Here is a 24,079-nt window from a genome sequence, read left to right on the forward strand (position 1 = left end):
TTTCTTTTTATTTATATGCTAGGGACTATTTCTTCTCCCATGTTTAATGCTCTTAAATCGAAAGTTTCAAAGTCTCAGCTTATTTCAAACTCATCTAAGAAACTGAGCTGGAGCAGACTTTCCCTATAATTTGGTACCATTGCAATTAGCAATTTCAAAGAAAGCACCAAAGGCTGACGTTTACAGTGATTTTACAACAACTAAGAGGGTTTTAGGCACTCCACTTTCCATTGTGCCAATCATGCCTTTTAGCTGTTCTATAATCACTGCTAACCACATCCTCAAGTGCTTTAATATATTTATAAAATAGCAGAAACACACCATTATAATAAAAAATCAAATATTAAATAAATGTCTTATTTAATGAAACTTTTAATTGTAATCAAAAAGGGACTATGCTTCCTCTGTTAAGCAGTTTGAATGTTTTGTCTGATTGTAGTTTCACAAAGTGGCTGCAAAGTGACACCTTAAGTAGCGGAGCGAGCAGTGACTTTCAGTTAGTGTTGGAATATGTAAATGTGGTGTTATGTGAGCACAGATGTGGATTTATTGGGTCATTAAAAGCTCAACAAGACAACAGCAGTCAGAGTGAGTTCAGAACAGAGCATCAGTTTTTATACTAGATTTTTTTTTTGTTGTTTTAAACTTGAGAAGTTGAGGTCTGATTGAGTCAGACACAAACATCTCTCCTCGGTGGCTGCACTTCAGACTCATCTCAAGTGATTCAGACAGGTTCAACACCTCAGAAGTGAACGGCCGCTGAGCCGTTCACCAACAACAACACAGAATCCAATCAGAGCCACGGAGAAAATCATAAATCAAGGCCAACTTCTTGAGAAGCACAACTCTTTTGTTTCTTTCCTCTTACCCTACTTTCTATCTTTTTTGGGGGGGGATGAGGAGCAACCTCACGTAGCTGCATCTTAAGATAATTGACACAAATTGCTTTGATGGGGATTAGCTGGTGAGAATCAGTCTGCGTCTTTGAGTTAGAGTGGCTAAATGAAATCTCGCGCACACACGCACACAAACTGCACGCCAGCCTCCCCCAGATCAATCAAGCCATTAGAAAAGAGGCAGCTCATCAAGCTGCCATTCTCCTCAGAGAGACGGACAGAAAGACAGATGGATAGAGAGAAAAGGAGCCAGGGGGAGAAAATGGATGATAATAATCATAATTGTCGAGTGGTGAAAAAACAAAGGTTTCCTGCACACGTGTGTGTGCATGAGCGTGTGAACATGTGTGGCTTGACGGTGGATGCCAAGCTCCGCTCCTCCTCTTTCTCGACCTTCTCCTTCTGATAAACTCGGAAAAAACATAATTCCTAAAATAAACTGACAGAAAGGCTTATTTTTCTGTCATCAAGAGCCAGTGACACACCACCTCCTCAGCGCTCACACTTAATTATGCACATTAAGCGCCTATTACGCCACGATAAAGCAAGTCGGGTAGTAATGACAGGATTGGCTTGTTGTCTTCTTTCCCCCACAGTGATCAAGTACTTCATTCCGTCATTTGGAGGCCAGTCGTACTTGGCTTTCCAAACCATGAGCGCTTATCACACGGTCCGCATCGCCATGGAGTTCAGGGCTTCCGAGGTAACCGGCATCCTGCTCTACAACGGCCAAGAGGGCAAGAAGGACTTCATCTCTCTGGCTCTGGTCAACGGCAGGGTGGAGCTCAGGTGAGCGTTAAAAAGCAGCATTGTCCCCGTCAGCTGTTGATTCTGCCGCCTTTGTCTGATTCAATTTGATGAAACTTAAATAGTCCCTCCGGGGGAAACAGGGTCATTGCGGCGGCAGCTGAAAGAGGATGTAGATAAGAAAAAAAAACAAATACAGAGTGCTGAAGATAATGAAGCAAATAATTACAGCAAGTAAACAACACTACTGCCAGAAAATAAATAAAGACCCAGAAGCTTCTTGACAGATTTGCAGGTTACGGCTATGAAGTCTTGCTTTCTGAAATGTGTTCAAACTTGCAAATAAGATGTTCACGTGATCACATTTGCAGATGGTGGGAACATATGGACGGAAATGTGTGCAGGAGGTCCAAATATGGTGTTTGATATGTAATTTTTAATAACATATATAGAGAGATTTAACGTTTATGTAAATATATTTGCATTTACAGATGGACGCAGTGACATAGAAGTCCAGGAATGGTTCATAGATGCATTAGAGTTAAGATGGAGTGCAGACTGTAACACATCATACACAAGTCTGGACTTGTGTATGATGTGCTCATTTATTATACAATGATTCATTCATCAACCGTCTGAGATTTTACTTTAACGTTTATACAGAGATACATTATTTATTTGTTTTTGGTGTATTTACAGTAAATTCCCTAAAATTGGCTTAGGCATTAGACTGCTGCTACAGGCAATGTAATAAATTAATGATTCACAATTATTTGTTTTTCACAGCGATGTGATAAATTATCTTTAGTTTTTTCAGGGAGGTAATTCAAATATTTAATTCCCATCTGATTATTTATCTACAAAGTGAGGTTTCCATAAATGTGACTATGTAGCAACATTTATTAATATTTTGATATCAAATCCTATTGACTTTGATATGAGATTTTATTGTTTATTGGATTGATTTTGTATCTGATGTTTCCCATTCTGTGTAATGCGTGTGCTTAATCCAAATTCTATAAATTTGCTGTACTTACAAGAGACAAAACAGGAAATCAATACAGCATAGGCGGACGTATCTTGAGGTCCAACTCCAAAGATATTGGATTTCATGCCTCCCATAATGCATCTCATCTGCCTGCTGGACACTTACATCATTTAATCTTCATGCCATCGCTTTGTAATGCATGCTCTCTGTTTTGTAGGCTCGCCATCACTTCTTGTAGCAAGTAAAAATGGTGTGGTGCCCCTACAGGATCCACACATGATCCAACCAGCAATGATTTTCTTTATAAATGAATCGGCTGACTTTTTTCTTAATTAATCAATTACTTGTTAGGTCTATAAAATGTAAAAAAAAATGTTCATCACTGTTTCCAAAGCCCATGATCATGTCCTAGAGATATTCAGGGTAGTGTCATAGAGGTCCAGAAAATAATCAACCTATGAGCTTAATAATCAGAGTTTTTGAAGAAAACAATTCATCAATTGTCAAAATAGTTGGTGATTGATTTAATAGTTAACCCAATTAATCATTGAGCTCTACTCAAAAGTATGTTTTAAAAGGCTAACATCACATTTGGATTTGAATGGTTGACAGTAATTTCATCCAACCTGTAAAAAAATGAGACATTTTCCTGCCAGAAAGCTACAGAAACACAGAGTATTCATCTCTTCCCCCACAGTGGAATTGTATGAATAAAAACATTATTCGGGGTAAGGCAGCGTCTTCAGAGGAGACGTGAATCGACTAATTAGAGAGTCTGCACCATGTCTGTTTTGGACCTTTTATTTCAAACACCATCCGCTTTCCCTTATCTTTTGGGTCTTGTGTTTCACCCTGACCCCTCGAAGCCCTTTCAGCTCTGCCCAACCCGACGAGGTTAGATTTCTCTATTCAAAGTGAAATCAATAGCAAACTAAAAGAAGATCATTAGTCACTTGTGCTTTCAACTGGAGCTCTGCCTCAATTCCAGAAATACAGCGGTGAGATTACCACCCACAGCTCTGCGAATCCAAGACGTGGGGAGAAGAACTAATTATTTGTGGCAGATAATTGCTTTCAGGATGTGCTAATGCTACCACATGTGTGGGTGCACACACACCACAGCTTTTTTTTGTGATGATATGGCCTTTTCCCCAACAAAACCTCATTAGATAAAATGTTTAATTAAAAAGAGGGTGTGAAAGACATTTTTTAAGTGAGTAACCGCCTCATTCCTGTCACACAGTTTGGAATCCCACATGGGATGTCTTGTACCTTCTTTCTGTCATCCTTCTCTGTCTTGTTGAGAAATATGAGCACATTTTCTCTAGTGATTAGGCGCTGCTTGACCTCCTCAGGTGCTGAAAAATGATACAGGTATAACGTGATTCTACGTGAGTCTAACATACTTTGTGTGTCTCCTCTTGTCAGGTTCAACACAGGTTCGGGCACAGGCACCTTGGTCAGCAAAGTACAAATCAATCAGGGCCGCTGGCATCAGCTGGTGGTGACACGCAACCGCCGCAACGCCATGCTCAGCGTGGACAACGAGCCGCACATCGAGGGCGAGAGTCCGCGCGGCACAGACGGCCTCAACCTCGACACCAACCTGTTCATTGGAGGAGTGACAGAGGACATGAAGGCTGAGTAAGAACATTTATCTGCAGTTTCTCAATGTGGTGATAACGTTCGGTAAATTGCCACAAACAAACTGATCAAGTAAATGTGGAACATTCAGCAGCCTTTGGGGATCTGGATTTCCGCCTTGGTAATCCAGCCTTGCTTACTTCCATTGGGTAGATCTCCAATCTTCAGTTTTACAAACATACAGTAAAGCAAAAAAAGCAATCAGAACTCTCTTGTTGTGATTACTCGTTTAATCAGCGAGCACATTTTCAGTATTGCGTTGTTTAAATGAAAGTTAGATGAAAGTTTTGGAGGTACTAAATGATGGTGAAAAAATATGCTCCTGGGATGGATTTTGCATTGCCTGTTCATTGTCTCAGGCTGTGCTTGGGAGTCATATCAATACATTACAAGTAAATCATAAGTTAGCTCCATAATTAAGCAGTTGATGCGATTCTTATCACGACTGCCGGGATGTGAACAATCTTCAAGAAAATAGAAAAGATTTGATGTCAGTCAAGAACAGAAACTGGAATTATTCTTTAAACTCATCATTATATTGAAGTACATTGCTGCATCAAATCTTTTCTTATGATGCAGCATCTTTTTTATTCTGAGCTTGTTGTTGTTAAGTGACAGTCAGTCGTGTAATAACAGCCAAACTATGTGTTTCTTCTTTCAGCGTAAGGGAAAGGACAGCGGTGGCCACAGGTCTGGTGGGCTGCATCCGCATGCTGGACGTCAACAACCGAGTGCTCAACCTGCAGGAGAACGGCGGTGACAGTCTGTACGGCAGCGGCGTTGGTGAATGTGGCAACAACCCCTGCCTGCCAAATCCCTGTAAGAACGGCGCTGCATGCCAGGTCAAGGAGGCAGAGATGTTCCACTGCAAATGCAGCAAAGGATTCTGGGGTAAGATTTCGACAAACAGGGAGTCAATATTGCGGCGATGCAGCTCTGCAGTGTTCCTAATGGTCATGCTGCTACTGTCATGGACATTTTTGAGAGGTTTATTCCAGCGTAAGTGCAGGGGGATTAGTAGAAAATATGTAAATTCATATGTGAAATTTTCATACTTTTCTAACACCTTGTTAAAATTACATTTATATCTCCCCTTTGCATTCTCTTCTCTGTGGTCATGAGTTACTCATAAATCCTAAGTAAGCTTGACAGCCTAATTTGACAGTGTAACTCGTGCCCCCAGCAGGAGCGCTGGAAGTCATTTTGGAAACACTAACACCATCAAATCTGTGTGTCCAACACAGAAATGAGAGATTAAATGTTGACACGACATAGAAAACATGAAAACTTCTACCAAATGCTCAGTGAACAGCCTTTGGCCTATCTCTTCTTCGACATCCGTTCCTCCTGTTTTTTCTCCCTCCAGCAGATGCCAACTAACAAGCAACTCTGAGAGAATATACTGAAGAGCAGACACTATCAGGGCCTAGCCAAGCGTGCCCCTTGCTGGTTATTCCGCAGTCTGCTGCAGAAAGTTTCATACCAGAGCCAAATTAATTGTCAGAGTTAACTTTTATGCTTGAATAGTAAAGGATTTTATACTCACATGGGGGATGCTCAGTGGTTTAGGGAAACCACCTTTCAGGCAAGTTCTAAAAGCCATTTTGCTTGAATTTCAAATGTGGATCAATAAAGTATCACATTACATTATTATTGCCTTTCATTTACGAGCTGCTTTTATGCTGTGTTGCTTTTGAGAAGGCTGCGAGAGAAGCAAAGATAACCATCAACTCTGAAGAAGCATTGCTGTGATCATGAGTTGCGTTGGCAACATGGCGTAAGATGAATGGTGATAATGAGAATTGGACCGTCGCCCCCTGCAGACTCACATTCAAGTTAGTTTTGCCATCATGTCAGTTTAGGAAGTGGCCAAGGTTTCCGGTCTCGAAGGGAGAGACGGATCACAGCGAGCGAAAAAAGAGAGAATAAATAGGTGGAGGGAGTTGAAGTTAAGGGGTGAGGACATGTCAGGACAGCAGGAGGAATGAGGGAGGTGAGAGTTAAAAAGATAGGAGATGAGGAAGAGGTGTGGAGAGAAAAAAAAAAAAGAGCTGTGGTAGGGAAGAAATGAAAGCGGGGGATAAAAGCTAGCTTCCAAAAGCATGAGTGAGGAAAAACGGGGGAGCCCTGTGAGCTCAGCGGGGATGGGGTTCATTAAAGTGCTCTCCTCACCACAGGCTCTGACTGCTAAAATAATGACGGGTGAATTCAGATGGGCTGTGGCAGAGGGCAAAACCATCATCCACCAAGGCGCTGCTGAGCTTTTCCCACAGTCGGCGTTGGCCCAGAAACATGGGCGCATGGTGGGGAGGCTCTCCGCTGTTTAATCTGGACGTGTAATATTTCCAAATCCTATTACAAAATGACCTCTATTACAGAGGAAATCCTCATACACTGCTTCTCTCACCATATTTGTCTCCTCCTCCTCTCAGATGGAATGAAAAGAGAAAGAAAATGTCGCTGGTTTTCTCATCGTGGGTTTGTTTGTTTATGTCCAGGACCAACTTGCGCTGACGTCCATGATCCATGCGAGCCCAACAGGTGCCATCCATCCTCCCAGTGCCAGGCGCTGCCCGAGGGAGGCTACAAATGCGAGTGTCCAATGGGACGCGAAGGGAAACACTGCGAGAAAGGTAAACTGACTCAACATTGTATATCCTCGTGTAACTAACTAACTTCATGGCCCAGTTGTTCTCTGCAGTGCTTATCCAGGAAGCGCCAGTGTTTTGGTCTGCTTTGCCTCTTCTCATGTTTTCTTCTTTCTCTCCGTGACATTTCCTTCCATCCTGAATCGAAAAGGGAGATCAAACGCAGAAAGAGAGAGAAGGGGGAGGTTGAGCCTTCAGGGTGGGAGGGAATGGGAGGGTTGGTGGGTTACAGAACTGAGGCAGATGATTGGCCCTGTCGGGCCATTCGCCACATCGACTTGGCTTTGCTTGTTAGTGGGTAAGCGGCAGTGAAGGCGCATTCTTCCTCCACTTTCTTCCCCTTCTCCCTGCCTGCCTATCCGCCCACAGGTGTTGTGTTCAAACATTGTTGTTGCTGCTTAGCTCCACATGGCAGAACCAGGCCGCAGCTGGGGAAAAGACCAGAGCACGACTCAGCTGCTTTTGAAGTTCATCATTAGCACTTTCGGCGGTGTCGCGTTTTGAAGTCTACCCTTGGTTTTTCCCTCCCTGGCTTTGTAGATGTTGTCGTGAATGTTTGCAGAATTGAAGTCGACTTCTGCTACTGTGAATGAAAGAGAATATACTATCATGAACGTTCCAAACAAAACAGAAAACATGCACCATTGTAACTCTGGAAATTTAGAGGAAAAAAAAAAAAACAGATGGGGATAGCCTCCATCCAAGCCCTGAGTTACCCCAGTTAGCAGGTGATTAAAATAAATTGAGGTGAACCAAAATCAATGCTGTGTGAGCGAGAGCGTCTCCCTTTCCAAAAGGCTATTTTTTTCACAGAAATCAATGAGATGACTAATCGCATCAGTCCTCCCTGCCCGCGGTGATTTATGGGAGCGTCAGTCAGCCAGAGTGTCAGACCCAGACAGCAGCTCACAGATAAGGCGGCAGTCAGGCGGACGTACCCGCTGAGGGCTGCACTGAGAACAGTTGAAAAGACAAGACAGGTACCTAAGAGCCCGCTCATCAGAGGCCTGAAGGTGAATTAGTCGTAATATTAAGTGTGTGTAACCCACTGTGTGCACACGTTTAGCTGAGCCATGGTTTCCATTTCAGCTCTGCCAGGGTTCACCAGTGCAGCTCGCTGCTATAACATCCACCATCGTGGGCTTTTCTCAAGGGTGTTCCCATAGCACTGAACGGCCTACTTTTCTATGTTTTTTTACAATGTGATGTAAGTAGTAAATCATTACAGTTTTTGAGTCTAAAGCTGATTGATTGGGGCTTTGACCAGGGGCTTTGATTACACCAACAATGTTTTGTGCGTTTTATCTTTTTATTGTCTTTCCTAATTTCATACTGTTTTGATGAGTTTTATTGCAAGCACTAATTATATGGCATTACGCTAATATAAAGAAAATTACCTCCGAGCTTACCGCAGCACTAGATGCAACTTCTCCCTAAGTATCGCGTCCGAGGGCGTTTATTTCAGAGGCAAAAAACAATCGTGAAACGTTCAACTTTTCTTGGTCATCGAGCTGGACTCGTCACGTGGCTTCTTGGTCACCCTGCAGTGAACCTTTTAGTGACTTATTGATCACGGTGCTTTCACTTTAAACACAGGGTGTAAAAGGGAAAACCTCCTCCACTCTCCTCTATAAGAAACTACATTCTGAGCAGCTCTGTTGCTCTTAAAGAGTTCACTTTAGAGCACAAATCCTTGTTGTGTGTGCATGACTATTTTTCCCTCTCCTCCATGGTGCGTGCCATCATCATTAGCAGTCTTCTGCACAATAGCTAATTAGCTTTCTCATCTCCGTCTGCCTTTCCCGTCCTTACTCGATTCAGCTAATCCCAGCCAATTACGAATAAAAGCTTTCTTGCTGGCTACATAGGTATGTGTGCTGCATAGCTTGTGTGTGTGTGTGTGTGTGTGAGCATCTTAGTATTGCATATCCCCCTGAATGATGGTAGTTCTTGCAAACAACACCATAAACACATACCCCCGGGTGACACTTGAATGATTTTTAATGTCAAGCCACTTGTTAGAAGGATGGCACAGTGCCTGTCCTAATCACTCCAGACAGCCAGAAACGGGACAGCCAGACGTAGACCCGTCGCAAAGACATGAATTTGTAAAAAGGCCTGCCAAAATACAATGGCTGCATTATTTCATGGGTCCCAATTGTAGTGTTAAACTCTACATGTCTCCAAAGGTTCTTTGTTATACTGTGGCGGGCTGTGTAATCAGTCTGGCATAAGGGTTTTTGAATTTTTTTTTGTTTGAATTTCTGTCAAGAGAACGTCTTAATCCCAAAGGCTATGAAAACACAAATCCATCTCTTTCCATAATTCTGACACGTTCCCTCAAATGTATACTGACTATCCCTGAATTTCAGTTCTGTCAGCAACAAAAAAACGGACCTAAGGATGAATATAAGCTTTTTGTTTTTCCAGTGACTGAGAGGAGAGGCGCTTACATGCCACTATTCCATGGAGACTCCTACGTGGAGCTGAAGGGGCTCCATCTCTACGGGCACGACCTGCGGTAAGTCCCATGTGTTTGTGAAACCCACGCAGTCAAAACTCGTGTGTGTGTTACAAAAACACAAGATATGACAATGAAGGTTAGACAAATAACATTCTTCAGGCAAATGCATGTGGAATATATAGTACCTCCTAATGTCAGTGTACCAGTGCAACAAAAACAAGCAACCAAGCGTCTTTTATTCTGTCTCAGGTATGTCTAGTAGTGTATCTCTAACCGTTGCATTGCTTTCCATTTGCTGTGTCTGTAGTCAAAAGCTCAGCATGACAGTGGTCCTCATGGCCAATGACTCCAATGGTCTGATCTTCTACAACGGCCAAAAATCGGACGGTAAAGGAGACTTCATCTCTCTGTCCCTCAATAACGGGATCCTGGAGTTCCGCTACGACCTGGGGAAGGGACCTGCTGTCATCAGGTCAGCATCATCGTCTCTAAGGAACAAAATTTATTATATTTGGGATCTTATGGATCTATAAATAAATCACATGCTGCAGGTTAAAAGACATACTTCACACATTTACTGACACACCTGAGTTTTTGTAATTCAGGAGTATGGAACCAATCCAGCTGAACGTGTGGAACACCATCAACCTGGAGCGGTCCAACCGCAAAGGAGAGATCATGGTGAACAAGAAGGACCCTGTCCGTGGGGAGGCACCGGTAAGAAAGAGCAAGCTAACAAGCTGCTGCTAATGGGTTTTTTTTTTTGCGTTCAGCATGCAGGGTTGTTGGACTTGTTCCATGCTTGGCCTTGCTTGTGCCATACATACTGTATTTGTTTGATCATCAACCTCGGGCCTCAGTGCTCCCTTCTGCCCTCATAAAGTCAGTTCAACTTGCCACTCTAAGCACAGTTGAATCTGCGAACTTTTGCTGAGTTTTTTTTTTTGCACGCTGGTTCACACCGTGCTTCTCTGGCAGCTTGATTTGCTGAAAATATGCTGCTATCTGCAGACATCCGTCAAGGTAAGAGGCAGAGCGCCTGATGGAGAGGGCCAGTTTGACAAGCTATCTTAATTTTAGAATAACTGTAATTCCACTTTAAAAGAAAAAAAAAATACCCTGCCTTTCAGCTTCTTGACATACTGGAGATAAAAACCTGTGTTGCATCGAGAAAGCAAAAGCAGCTTTTACTGCTGGTATACAGTCAATTTTATAAATTCAACCTTTGAGGTGGTGTCTGGGGAGGTGGGGAGGCAGATAAAGGAGATAGTAGCAGCGAGAAGAACGTAATGAAACTCCTCAGCCCAGCATCTAGACCAATAAAGCAGGTACACGCTTCCAAATGAAGGCGATCTAATAGTTTGATAAGCCTGTAAGTCATCCAATTATATTAAACAGTGTAATTTGTGATTATGAACATGCACTCTGTCAACTCCATCATCTTCCTCTAAGACGCAATGCGCCCCCCCACCCCCACCCCCACCCCTCTCCTGCTCTGTCCTTCCCCCACTGCCTCCCATCGTCCGCATGGTAATTGTGTTTTACTCCAGCAACAGAGGCAGAAAATCTTATTAAAAGAGGAGAGCAAGGGGAAAGCGAAGCTGGGTATCTGGGTGGGGTGAGGGGTGGAGGGTGTGCAAAGGATGAGCTGAGGCTAGTTATGGAGCTCAATGCGGAGAGCCCATCAAGTGCGGCTCTCAGCTAATTCGCTCATACTCCTGCTTCAAGAACTATCATATCATATCAAAGGTGGTCACACACAGACACATGTATGGATACATACTGCATGCTGGGACTGGTCATCATATCAAAGACGGGCTCGGGCTCTCAGCATGATAGAGTATTGACGTTCAAAGGCACGTAGGTCCAGATGAGAGAAATCTACTGTACGTCTCATTGAATGGCAGCAGTCTGTAAATGAGGTTGGGTTTAGTGGCACTGTTCACCGTCTTTCATCCATGAAGTTTTTTCTTTTTCTTTTCTTTTCATCTTTTCTCGGTGGCACCAGCTGCTTCGTTCATGGCCTTCGTAGACTCGCTGTCTCATTTGCATCCGCTCTCTTAGGAGTAAACACGCACTTTCACAGCTTTGCTGTTTTTGTATGTGTACGTACGGCATCATAATGCAAATGTGCATGTGCGACAAAAAAAAACACTCTTATTCTTATTTAATGTACTTATCTCACTTGTCTGTGCTACACTGCAGCTATGTTTAATGCTCTCACAGATGTGCCCAGTGTGTGTGTGTGTGTGTGTGTGTGTATGCATAGGTGTGTGTTTCGTGGAGCTTTTGCACTTGCCTAGCTCTGCATGTCTCTCTGTGCACAGACACTTACTAGTCTTCCCCTAATAACTCTCTTCCTCCCAATTTTCTTTTCTTCTCTATGATGTGCTGTCTGGAAATAAGAAATCACGCAAGGTAATGAGACAAGTCCCAGTCACACCTTAGCCCATATTTCATTTGAGTCGTTCACTATGTCCTCTCACCCCCATCTCTCCATGCAACAACAGCACAGAAAAAAAAAAGGTGCTTCTGCAGAGCTGCGGGCAGCTTTAAAGGTGCCAGTTCTGTAGAAAAACTTTGCCATTTCATAAGCCCATACGCGCACACACAATCAGCACCAAAGTAAAGATGCTCCTAAAGAACACGGTTTGGCTTTCACCTCGGTCCATCTGCCGTGGGGGAGGAAGAGGGTGGGAAGGTGGGAGGAAAGAAGGAAAGGAAACAGTCATCTTTGTGACGGCCATTGTTTTTAGCAACAAAGAAACGTCTTCATTAGTCCGGCGTAGGCGGGGATATCACGCCAGTGCCGTGTGGCTGTCGAAAAAGTGAGAGCATAGACAGGGGAGGAAATATACCGTAGGAGACGGTGAGGTGCCAAGCCAAGCCGGGCTGTTCTTTTGTCATCTGCTCTCACTTCTTTTGGGAACAGGAACAATCCTTCATAATATCACAAAGTCGCTCACTCTTTCACCCACTCACTCGCCCATAACAACACAAACAGCACTCACTGAACATCACCAAGCAAAAATCACTCCATGGAACCAGCTGTCTTCTCTCACCAGGTGCAGATTATTACCTGTTTAAAACAGAACATGATGCACCGTTTCATTGCATGCAGTCTCACTTTAGAGTCATAGAAAAGTAACTTTACACAGCTTAAATTCTTGGGTAACGCATTTTAAAGGCAATCAAACAAGATTTTAAAAAAACCTGAGTCAAGGGGGAACGGGGTCAATAAGCATCTGTAATTTTCACCTGCAGAGTAAGTGAGTGCTGCAGAGCACTGAGGTCCACATAAAAAGCTCGAGGTGTCCAACTTTGCCCTACAATTGCTGACAACTTTTGTCTGAGCCTAGAGGCTTCGGCCACAGCTGGGTCCAGCTTTGGCCAAGGTCCCCACCCTGTCTCTGTTGGAAGCGGCTCAAGGTGCAGTGACACAGCCTCAGGCTTCAGCCAAGCACCGCTGCCTCCTGCACTCCCATCCTAAATAATAGCAGAGCCAGCGCCAGCTTGCCTGCACAAAGCCTGTTTATTTGGCCCCTTCCATCATTTTTCCAGCAATTAACTCCACTTTACCCCTCTGGCAATTACTGCTCTACATAAAATAAAGATCATTAATTCCTTCCTTCTGAAGTGGGCTGAGTGTCCTTCTGAACGCGGCACCTTGCTAATGCAAAGCAATTGTCCCAAAGGTTTGGTGGAAAGAATCGAATTTCATAGCCGTCCGCCGCGCAAATGAATTGCAATTAATGTGTCTCCACACTCAACTGTTTGAAAGGTCGGTGCTTATGATCAGCCATTCATTAGAGATGCCTGTAAAGAACCATCTATATCTCAAGTCCAGCCTGCTCCCCTGATTTCCCTTTGTAGTCTCTTTTTATGTCTCACAGATAGACGATAATTGAGCACTCTCTCTGAGAGACATAGAAATCAATTATGTTGTAATGCATCAAGTGTATCGACGTGGAAAGAAGGCAAGGAAGTGCAGTTAAAGAGTCTGTGGACTACAATATGGATAAATCTTCCTTTTTTTTTAATGGCACAATCTATATGAATGTGACATGTCTGCAAAAGTGGTTTATTAATCTAACTCTTTATATCTAGACTAAAAGGATACAACTTATTTCATGCTCCCCGGACAAAAACACATAAGTCACTAAAGTAAAACTATAAACTATTATGTCCTGAACAAAAATCCCCTGAGATAAATTACAGATGGAGTATGGAAAATATTAAATTGGGCATTTAAAAAGATGTATGTGGAGGTTTTTTTAAGTTTGCACAGCTCTAGTTCACCAGTTGATAACCTCTTTGTGTCCTGTCCCATCAGAACCTGCACGTAGATCTTAACCTGAAAGAGTCTCTTTTTGTTGGTGGAGCTCCCGACTACAGCCGACTAGCAAGAGTCGCTGCACTTACAGACGGCTTCACAGGAACAATCCAAAAGGTAAATGTTTATTTATTATAATGTATTGTCTTATAAGCTCTGCTTGTGGATTCTATTAATGTACATTGTATTATTTCAGTGAGTCAGGGCCCTTTTGCCTTTGGATATACAGTAGAAAATTCAAAGCATAAGTTAGTAACTGTCCAGCTGTCATACTACGCACCATCGTATTAGTAATTTTCCATTATAAAGTTCACACTGTGACAGCAGTGACTCTGCTCATTTGGATTAGCATGCACTAATAATAGAATGCACATTTTGAAGTCCCTCCCTTTTCGCTCCTCTCAGATCTCTCCCTGACAGCTTTCCAGTTTGTTTTTTTTCCTCCACTTTCCAGCAAAAAGCTCATTGCTGAGTGCCAAAAATAACCTAATAGAACAAAGGCAGGATGTTTGTGCAAACTTGTCATTAGTTTTCCTCTGCAAACTTTCCCTTGACAGTTTCAAACAAATCAAAAGCTAAATGTGGCGTTTGTCTTACCCGGCCTGTAGGGGATAGTTAATTATGAGGAAGAGGGGATGTACTCTCAGTTTGATGTCCCTGTTTAACATGTGTGTTGTATAAACAGATCATTTCTGAGACATTTTTTCCTGTGTGGTAACAGTGTCTGGAGGAAGGAACATGTTAAAAAGAATCCACAGTACTGCTACATGCAGTTGTTTGCTCTTACGATGTGTTACAGTAATTAGGTTTAATGATGGCTCAGAAGAAAACACAAAGCCCCATAAGTAGACACTTTTTTTTTGACACCACCCAAGAGTGGTAACAAATGATTATCATCAAGTGTTTTGCTAAGGAGAGAAAAATTAAATTAGATAAATCTGACAACAAAAGCAGTGAAACAGGGGTAAGAGGTTCAAGATAAAAATCATAAAGGTAATCCACCAACAAAGATGAGAAGTTATTTATGAGATTAAACTGATTTAGCAATCTAAGGAATTTTGGTTCAAAATGTAGGAATAACAAATCTATATTTTAAAACTAGGTTTTTAAACTGAGCTTCTGGGGACTATGTCCGATTTACAGTTGTATTTTTAGCCTTATATAGTATATATTATCTATATATTATACACAGTATGTCATGTATTAAAGGCTTTGAAAAGATATTTAATCAATCATAGTCTTATGATGAACAAGCAGAAAACACCTACATGAACACACTTTTCTCCCAAAGTTTGAACAGATTTGATTATTTAATATGACAGATTTCTCTGTTTCTATTTCTGTCCTGCCTCTTTTCACTAGTTTGAAGTGGGTAGGGCTCAGCTGGAGTTTAGTGAACATTTGAATCAAGCTTGGATGACAGCTGTGGGTTTGTTTTCTCGCACCACACAGTGCTGATGAGGCAGACAAGCTCAAGTCTTTAAAAATGTAACATATAACATTGCTGCAATAAAATGTATATAAAGGCTAAACCTATGTTATATTTATATTTTGTTGAGTTGTGTGCTTACATTACCCACAAATATTTCTAACAATTATATTCGGGTAATGGTGTGTTTCCTAGCTTGCCTCAAGTTGCTATAATCTCCAGGTAAACATGGGATACAGCAGATATGTCAGAGTGATGAAAGAAGCCACAAACATGAAGCATAATGACGTGAATTTAACACCACCACCATGAACAGTTTCTGCCTGAGTGATGTCAAATAGTCAAATCAGTGTATCAGCAATATTGGTTGCTTAACAATGAAGACAATAACTCATATGATCCCACACTATTTCACAATGTCTTATATATTTTGTTATTGTTTTGATGTGATAGACAATTCATAAGCAATGTTAAACATGTTTTTTATCTTTTAATGGATGTTTTCAGGGTATTTAAAGTGGTACTCCACATTTAGCATTGTACTTTCAGAAAGTTAGGTCACAAGAGACAAATAAGATGCACAGATAAGGACAAGATATTCAGACTTTTAGAATTTGTTTACTGTATTACAGAAGAATGTGAAAAAATCATTAGCATGTCAATTTAACCCTGTGTTTCCTGCTCCTAGATCATTCTCATGGGCACCCCAATCCTCAGAGAGGAGTACACCCAGCGCTCCAGCAACGTAGCCATGTTCCAGCATCACCCGTGTTCCCAGGAACCCTGCCACAACGGCGGCCGCTGCAACCCCCAGCTGGACACCTATGAGTGTGTTTGCCTTAGTGGTTTCTCAGGGGGACACTGTCAGAACAGTGAGTATTTCTGGTTCATCCTTGTTATGTATCCTATAATACACAATATAATATATTCACAAGTATCAGTATGATTAGTCTACGTGCAAGCCGGTGGGTAGCAATGATTGCTGGCTTGAGATCACCTCATCATGGCAGTATAAAATTGCAATGAGTCATTGTAACTGTACAAATTGTTCTATTTCCTCATCCAGCATTATTTGGTTTTAGTCTGAAAGGACACATGGCAGCATTTTGTCTGCTTTTGAAGCATAGCATGAATGGGACTGAAATGAGTGATCTTCCATGTAACACAGCTTGTTCCTGGCTTACGTCACCGACAGGAGTAGTTCATTAGAGGTGTAGGTAACAGTGTCGATATTATGTGAAGTCTCTTTTATGTTTCTATGTATTGATTTCAAACTAAAGCTGCAGTTATGAAAATGATGAAACATGTCAACTGAATATTCATGAAATGTTCTTTTCCAGAGTTGCACATCCCTTTCATCATCTTCTTGTCACTCTGCCAGACATACACTCACTCTGGCCCTATCTGTCTTACATACTTAGTCACTGCCTCCGCCATTAACCTTGTGCGTGTGGCTGTGGCTATCCCTTTCACGTTAATTAAAACTACAAATGCACCAACAGCCCTCCCCATTTGCTCACACTCCATTGCCTTTAGCTCAGATAACTGAACCTTCTGTCTTATTGATTGGTGTGATCTCATCCTTTGAACAATCCTCTTTTCCCCTCACTCCCTCCTCCTCCTCAGCCATCTACGAGAAGTCTGCCGGAGAGACAGAGGCCATCGCCTTTGACGGGCGGACCTTCATCGAGTACCACAACGCTGTTACAAAGAGGTAAGATAGAGGACAAGGGGAACATTCTCATTTATTCAGTTTCATCCAACATTTTCATCGTAACAGTTATTAGCAAAATAACCCCTTGGTCTATCCATCTCCTTCTTTGGTAAGCCGTGATGACATTGTTGATGATATCATCAGCGCCAGGGCTTCAGGGCAAACTAGGCACTTGGCTAATTACTCATCCCTCCTGTCCATGACAGTCCTGCTCCACTTTTGACAGGATTTCACTAATTAGTGGAGCGGTTAACAATGATAGTGTTGCCCTGAGCACGCTCAGTTCGCTCTGTGGTCCACTGCGGAGCACACACTGGACAATGAGCACACTCGCATGATTCAGCGTCATATCATTTGAATGTGTGTACGAGCGTTCTCCATTAAAACTGCCATCCAAACACTTTTTTTTTTACACTCTGTACATGGAAACAACTGGTGATGCAAGTGTGAAATGGTTTCTGCAGCAGGTGTAAAAAAAAAAGAAAGAAAGAAAGAAAGAAATCGTGTCCCTTTAGGCAGCTGTTGAGGCATTTTTACTCTTCCATCCATCTACAAGGTTGGCACAAACAAAAATGTTTATGTGATGAACCTGAAAAGACATCAAGCATACGGCTCTGTATCTTCATCTCACAGCTCTTCACACAAACACTCAGAGGTGTAAAAAACCGGGCCACAGCCTGCAGATCATCAAACTCCCCATGGAGACGCACAACTCACACTCACTCAGAAACAACTGGCTGGAGAACTTTGTCAGATGTGTGTGTGTGTTTGTGTGTCTGTGTTTGTGTCTTTATGTGTATATTTGCTGTTTGTCTATGATCTAGCCGTTCCAGTTGCGTGACCTTTGTCCCGTCCTCCGTTGTCCACACATGTCTTGTCTCATATGAATGTCCTTCACTGTCTTTCCTTTTCACTCAAGCCAACTGACCAATGAGATTCCAGAGTAAGTAGACTTTATGACTGGGTATTTAGCCCAGCTTCAAATCAAGCCCAACTAACAGCAACCCAAAAGAAAACCATTTTTTGATAGTTAACCCAACAGAAGAGATTAAAGCACATTCAGTTTCCTGTTATAATTTCCAAACAGTCAGATTTTACATTCAAGCTCCATATCCACAATTTCTTTTGATGGATTTCATTCTCCTGAATACATCTCGCAATGTCATTAGATCCTTTCTTTCACATTTTCCAGAACAAAGGGAAGCATGAACGTGTGCATGATAAGCATTGTGCTCACCCCTTAAAGAAAATGGATTGCTGTACTAAGAATGTGCAATATTAAGAATATGCATGGTTGTAAGTCGTTCCTAAACAAAACAAATTGCTGTGCACTTTACGCTGAATGGTGTTATCTGTCATATGAGGAATGAATGAGATCCCTTAAAAACTGCAAGGAGAGGATAAACTAAACACCCCTTAACCTAGTTTCTGGTGCCTGCAGAGTCTCTGCTTGGGAAAACCCTCAGTCGTGACTTTATTAAGGGTTTTCTTCCTGCTCATTAGCTTGGTAAGTAACCTCCTTTTAAAAAAAATCCCACAAAGCGGCAAAGCAGAATTCAGCTCAAATTAAGCCGACTGGATTCAACCCAGAGTTCCAATCCATGCCAGGGCTTCTGTCATTTCATTTTTGCCAGATCCCTAACTGTAATTGTGAATAATTACGGACTCGGCCGTACAGAGAGGCAGTGACATGTTAATCACAGATTTGTCTCCCTTTGTAGATTAGACCTCCAATTGAGATCTCTCCACAGTGTGTAGCCATGGGCATCAATCTCACTTAGCAGGAGAGGACAGTGGTCCTTGGAGCCAGACTGTCAAAAGTTTAATGGATGTCACATTTACTAAGAGCCACAATGAGCGTGAATCTAAGCAAACCAGAGCCGCCTTGGCGCAGCGGTCTGAAGGCATCCCGATCAATTCAGCGTGATTTGATTTTGTAAAAAGAAATGAATACATTTCTCGAGAGGCCATTAAGTGCTGCGTGAGGCCAAAATGCCAAACGCTCACCTTGGGTTAATGGTTCTCTGTTTCATGCTACTATTTACAACACCCTTTGATCGCTCCTCCTTCACCTCTCCGCCCGTATTTGAACGTTCCATTCAATTTGCTCAGACCCCATTATTTCACTGACAAATCACATGTGGCCATGGCTCTCAAATGATACGGTGCTTGACCCCATTTTTTGACAATTGCCCAATTTTTCTCATTCACCGCTTCCATCTCTAGACAGAAGATAATTGCCACCGCACTGTGGTGTGCAGCGCCATCAATATAAAGGAGTTTGTTCAATAATTGGACAGTGACATTAAGTAGCCTTTATACCGGTGTGGACACTGACCGTGAATGTACTTAATCTTGATTCTCACACTTAAAAAAAAAAAAAAAAAGCTTCATCCCAGGGCGTTTTGGTGCATTAGTCATCCGTCTTGATCTGACTAGTTCCCCTGAGCACCTCCTTTTATGGTTGTAGTGTGATCGGGGCTAAGCTGCACACTTCCTATGATCACAGAACTGTTGTTATCGACTGTTGACATGGTCGATATTGTAGTCGAGCAGATAAGTTATGCTTTTTGCAGCTCCAGGTCTAAACCAGACCACTGTGAGTCACGCAGTGGGCTCACAAACACCCTTCCTTCCTCCCCTCCTTTCCTCCTTCCTTCTTTCCTTCTGGCCTCTTGCGCTTACACTGCATGCCGTTGACTCTCTCCCCTGCTCCCTTAAGTCCTGAGTCTCTGGAGAACCCGTCTGACCAGAGGTGAGTCTCTCAAAAGCTTTTAGACTTTGATGCTGTCTACTCGCCACTCGCTTCCTCATCCTTTCCTCCTCTCCAGACAACCCCTCCCCGACCTCTCACAGGGATAAACCCTCCTCCACAGAGACGCATTGTTTCCATTATTGAGATAGAGTTACCAATACGAATCACAAAGAGCCCCTGCATATGCTTCAATTAATTCTGAAGTTCAGAGCTCTGATAACAGCACAAAAGCGGCCAGAGCTGCAGCCTCTTTGCAGTGGCCGTCCTCCCTGAAGGCTTTTTATTATTCTAATCACTACTGCCACCTGGAGTTTGAATGGAGGACAGCACTCTGGGAAGCCGTCTGAAAATTTTAATACGTAGTATAAGGAGTAGATAAAATCCTTCCATTTACAAAAAGAAACAGCAACACTCCGGAAATCAGTGAAGTCAGTGGTGTATGCGACGTTTAGAAAGCAGCACGCCGGCGCTGTTTTATTCATGATATATTCAGCACTTTTAATAACCTTGACCTTATCACTGACAAGCCGCTCCAATGGAGATTTATTGGGTCCTGTAAGCTCTTTGAGGGTTTGCCAGGAGAGGGTTCACTGAGCTGTATTTGTGTTTTTCTTTCTCTCTCTCGCTCTCAGAAGAGAAAGAAAGAAACGATGCTCTTAAATCATACTCGTTTTGTGAGTTGCTGTTCCTGTTTACCTCAGCGGATCCAGTTAATCAAGGGGGGTCAAAGTTTCCAACCTAAGCATGTTTTTGGAGGAAATCAAATTTAATTCTGGATCCTTTCCACGCTTCTGCTGAGGTGAACCAGCAATATCATTTGGTCTGAGCTGCTAAGTTGCCTTACCTTAGGCCAGCAGTTAATAATCTTCAAACTTAAATCTCATCCCATTGTTCCTAAACCAGATGCTCTTTTTGCTCTTGCTCATTAATGAAAAGAAAATAGAGAAAATGAGAAAATGCTTCTTACAGTGTAAGAAATAAGAAGTTGCTACACTCAGTTTCTCTTTATCCCCTCCCATTACCTCTCCCGTTTGCACTCCTCTCTGCTTGCTATGCTGACTCCTGTGTCTTGTTGTCTGTCTTGTCTAATCTTTGTCTCCAGCTCTGTGCTGTTTTTTTTAATCCACGTGTCATTGTTTTTTGTTGTACGTGTCCTCACCTTGTCTTTGTCTTTAAATACCGTTTAAATAAGATGGAAGTAGATCCATTTGGCAGATGTGCAGACGTCCGCACGGATGCTGATAGATGAACACACAGTCATATACACACTCAAATTAAAGGTATGATTCTCTGGATGTCTGCTATATCTCTCGACTCACGAAGAACAGAGGGACTTTGTAAGAGTGTTTGTATGCGGGAATGAATGAGTGATGGTGTTTGCGTGCGCAGACATACAGTAGAGGCACATCACAGTGTGTATTTGTCTCGCACATTGGTGACAGTGATGTACAGTCCCGCTTACTCTCTGCATCCAAATCACCCCCGCAGCTGTAACAGTCAAAAGACTGGAGATCAAACAGCTGCCTTAAAAAAACACACACACATTCACGCACACACAGAGCAACACAGGAAGCACTGAGCAGCAATGCGGTTCAGACTCAGTAGGATGTAGGAAAGCTAATAGCAAAACAGCCCCCCCCCGCTACTCCAGAGCTCAGTCTGCATCCTTAAAAAAATCACTGTAACTCTGTTAGTATGAGGCTGCCGAGCCTGAGCTACAAAGCTCATGTGCCGGCGCATGAAACAGTATGTGATGGATTGAATTATGGGCAATGTACCCTCGAGACAAGCAGCAGAGGTCTACAAATGACACAAGCACCAACCGAGCTGCGCCAGCTACCCCAAAGATTTCAACTCGTTTTGATGAATTAGATGGAAAACTAACTAATGTATTTTCCGTCCTCCTAGTGAGAAGGCTCTGCTGGTGAACAAATTCGAGCTGAGCATCCGGACGGAAGCAACCCAGGGCCTGGTGCTGTGGAGCGGGAAGGGCGTGGAGCGCTCTGACTACATCGCCCTGGCCATTGTTGACGGACATGTCCAGATGACATACGACTTGGGCTCCAAACCCGTGGTGCTGCGTTCCTCTGTGCGTGTCGACACCAACCGCTGGATACGCATCAAGGCCAGCAGGTAAAATGGGAGATGGCAGGTAACAGGGGATCAGGAGTGAAAGCTTTTACAGTTAGATCAGGATTAGACTTAATCCATATTATATTTGTGTTGCTGAAAACTGTGTGATCTCTTGCATGAATCCTCTGCTACACGGCGATCCCTTGCACTGAGATGACTCTGATTAGTTTCAGATTAAGGTTACTTTCATGCCTGGTCATGCATGAGTATGAAGCATTGCACATCGAATTGCTTAGACACATTACTGAATGTTCAAAGAGGAAGAACATGAGGCAACATTTTGGCGCATTATAGGAAATGTATCCAGGAAATAAATGAATAAGATGAATAAAAATCATAAGAGTATATATTAATACATACACTGCATACATACAGTGTAATAATTAGATGCATTAATGCTGTTTGAAGTGAAAATAACTTTTTACCTACGCGACCCTGGGGCTTTATACGAGATGAAGAAGTAGAACAAAATTAGATAGAAACAGATAAAATACCAGCATTAAGCTGTAGTACAGTGTTTCTTGTCATGATTTGATTGAACACAAATTTGAACACAAATTGAATCAGGAGCACAGATTCAGCTGAAACAATGAAGGTCTTTAAAACTACAGTGCTTCAACACACTCTTTGTGCTTAAAACTGCTCTTATCATAATTAGCACAAACCAGATGCCTCACTGTGTTTTTCCTCCTTCCCCTGATTGGTCAGTCTTGCAGATATTTCGTACACCTCTATCACGTGTCTACAGTATATACACAAATAAATAACTCATAAATTAGACACAGTAAAACAGGTTTTACTTCAGTACGTGGATAATCATTCCAGATGTAGGGGGGAAACCCGGCGCCCCACAGTGATGTCACATTAATGGATTCCTTCATTAGAAACAAATTAACTGCCTGAACTTTGAAAATGACCCACTTAACACCTTCCACGTGATCTCTGCTTTATCGCCGCTGAACATCCGCTTTCAACATGGCTGTGAATGGAGGTATGGGGGATAATTAGATTGGTTTCATCATGTAGGCCAGGAATAATCGATCTTCGAAAAGCCGCTGCATCTATTTCAAACAAGGATTTGGCCAAATCTTATCCCAGGCTTACAGGGACTTTCTGGAATATGACATAATTTGGATGTTGGTGGTGGTGTAAAGCGCAGCATGTGGCACACTGCTCTCGTACTTACATAGCTATCTGTGTTCGCGGCTTGCCTTTAATGACACTTTCTCTGTTGGAAACTCACTTTGGTGGGTTCGAATTAGCCCTGTCGTCACAATTCTTAAGTGTGTGCTAATGTGTAGCGCGAAGCCACCTATAATGAATGGTGCTCTGACGGCATCTGTTAGCTGGTAGACAGGCACATTTAGAACGCTGCTTGGCAAAGGCAGTTATGTGAGTGCTTAGTGTGCTGGCAGTGGAGCAATAGAGTCCTGATGCTTCAGATTAAATGAAACTGCTATTTACAGCTATTCAGGATGACATGCATGCATCAGGCCCGACTTCCAACTGCGTCTCTCTCTTTTTCTTTCTCCTCCTTTAGAGCACTTAGAGACGGCTCTCTACAGGTTGGCAATGAGGCAGCGGTAACAGGGTCATCGCCTTTGGCAGCAACACAGCTGGACACAGACGGAGCGCTCTGGTTGGGTAGGTGCCGACACATGTAAAGAGAAAAAAAAAATGCCTTTCACACTTGAAAATGTGTCTACAAATGTCATACATCAAGTCAGGGGAATAGTTGTAATTTTGTAGTACTTTTTCATCCCAGCCACTAGTATAAGGCTGCCAAAAATGAGCAATGAACTCATTGGCATTTCAGGGGATAAGCAAAGTCTGGCATGGAAAAAAAAAAAAAAAAAGATTGCGGTTTGTGCAAAAAAAGAAAAAAAAAATGCCCAAGCCTATTCAGGTATTGAGCTGAGAAATGAAAGGCTATCTGACAAAAGTTGTCTGCTCTCCTGAATTGAAAATGACCAAAGTCGGCCTGTTATCTACCTCATGTTCAATTTGGTCTGAACTTGGCTCAGAGAAATCGCTTTTGAAAGAACACACACACGTGGCACGGCGGGATTGAACATTCTGAGGAAATAACATTGAAGGCGGGCGGTGAAATAAAGTCAGACTGTTCTTTAAAATGCACAGTGCAAGGCGGGGGAAGAGGCAGGTTTGAGAGGGGAAGCAGCATGAGTGACATTTAAAAAGACACGCTGCATGTAGAGGTGCGCTCTGGTACTCTGGTATACAAACACACACAAATACACACAGGGAGGCAGAGCTCTGGAACAGGTGCTGAGCGAGCCCTGCGGCAAGAATACATAATCCTCACACAGC

The 24,079-nt window shown here is 42.7% G+C and overlaps 1 protein-coding gene across 9 annotated transcripts in view; it reads left to right on the forward strand.

The window, feature by feature from the left end:
* Positions 1–24,079, forward strand: part of agrn (agrin) — a 246,265-nt gene that overhangs the window by 216,781 nt on the left and 5,405 nt on the right. For 4 of the 9 annotated variants that reach the window (XM_019270926.2, XM_027288719.1, XM_027288721.1 and 1 more), the window contains 14 exons: positions 1,493–1,685; positions 4,060–4,275; positions 4,937–5,166; positions 6,774–6,908; positions 9,354–9,444; positions 9,695–9,859; positions 9,993–10,104; positions 11,794–11,805; positions 13,721–13,837; positions 15,838–16,021; positions 16,776–16,863; positions 19,586–19,618; positions 21,527–21,751; positions 23,292–23,395. In XM_019270926.2, coding sequence (XP_019126471.2) covers positions 1,493–1,685; positions 4,060–4,275; positions 4,937–5,166; positions 6,774–6,908; positions 9,354–9,444; positions 9,695–9,859; positions 9,993–10,104; positions 11,794–11,805; positions 13,721–13,837; positions 15,838–16,021; positions 16,776–16,863; positions 19,586–19,618; positions 21,527–21,751; positions 23,292–23,395 — 1,905 coding nt within the window. The remainder of the gene's footprint in view (positions 1–1,492; positions 1,686–4,059; positions 4,276–4,936; positions 5,167–6,773; positions 6,909–9,353; positions 9,445–9,694; positions 9,860–9,992; positions 10,105–11,793; positions 11,806–13,720; positions 13,838–15,837; positions 16,022–16,775; positions 16,864–19,585; positions 19,619–21,526; positions 21,752–23,291; positions 23,396–24,079) is intronic. The other 5 variants (XM_019270928.2, XM_010731557.3, XM_019270932.2 and 2 more) reach the window with 3 other exon arrangements.

The sequence above is a fragment of the Larimichthys crocea genome, chromosome XV (assembly GCF_000972845.2).
Source record: "Larimichthys crocea isolate SSNF chromosome XV, L_crocea_2.0, whole genome shotgun sequence".
Classification (NCBI taxonomy): Eukaryota; Metazoa; Chordata; class Actinopteri; family Sciaenidae; genus Larimichthys; species Larimichthys crocea.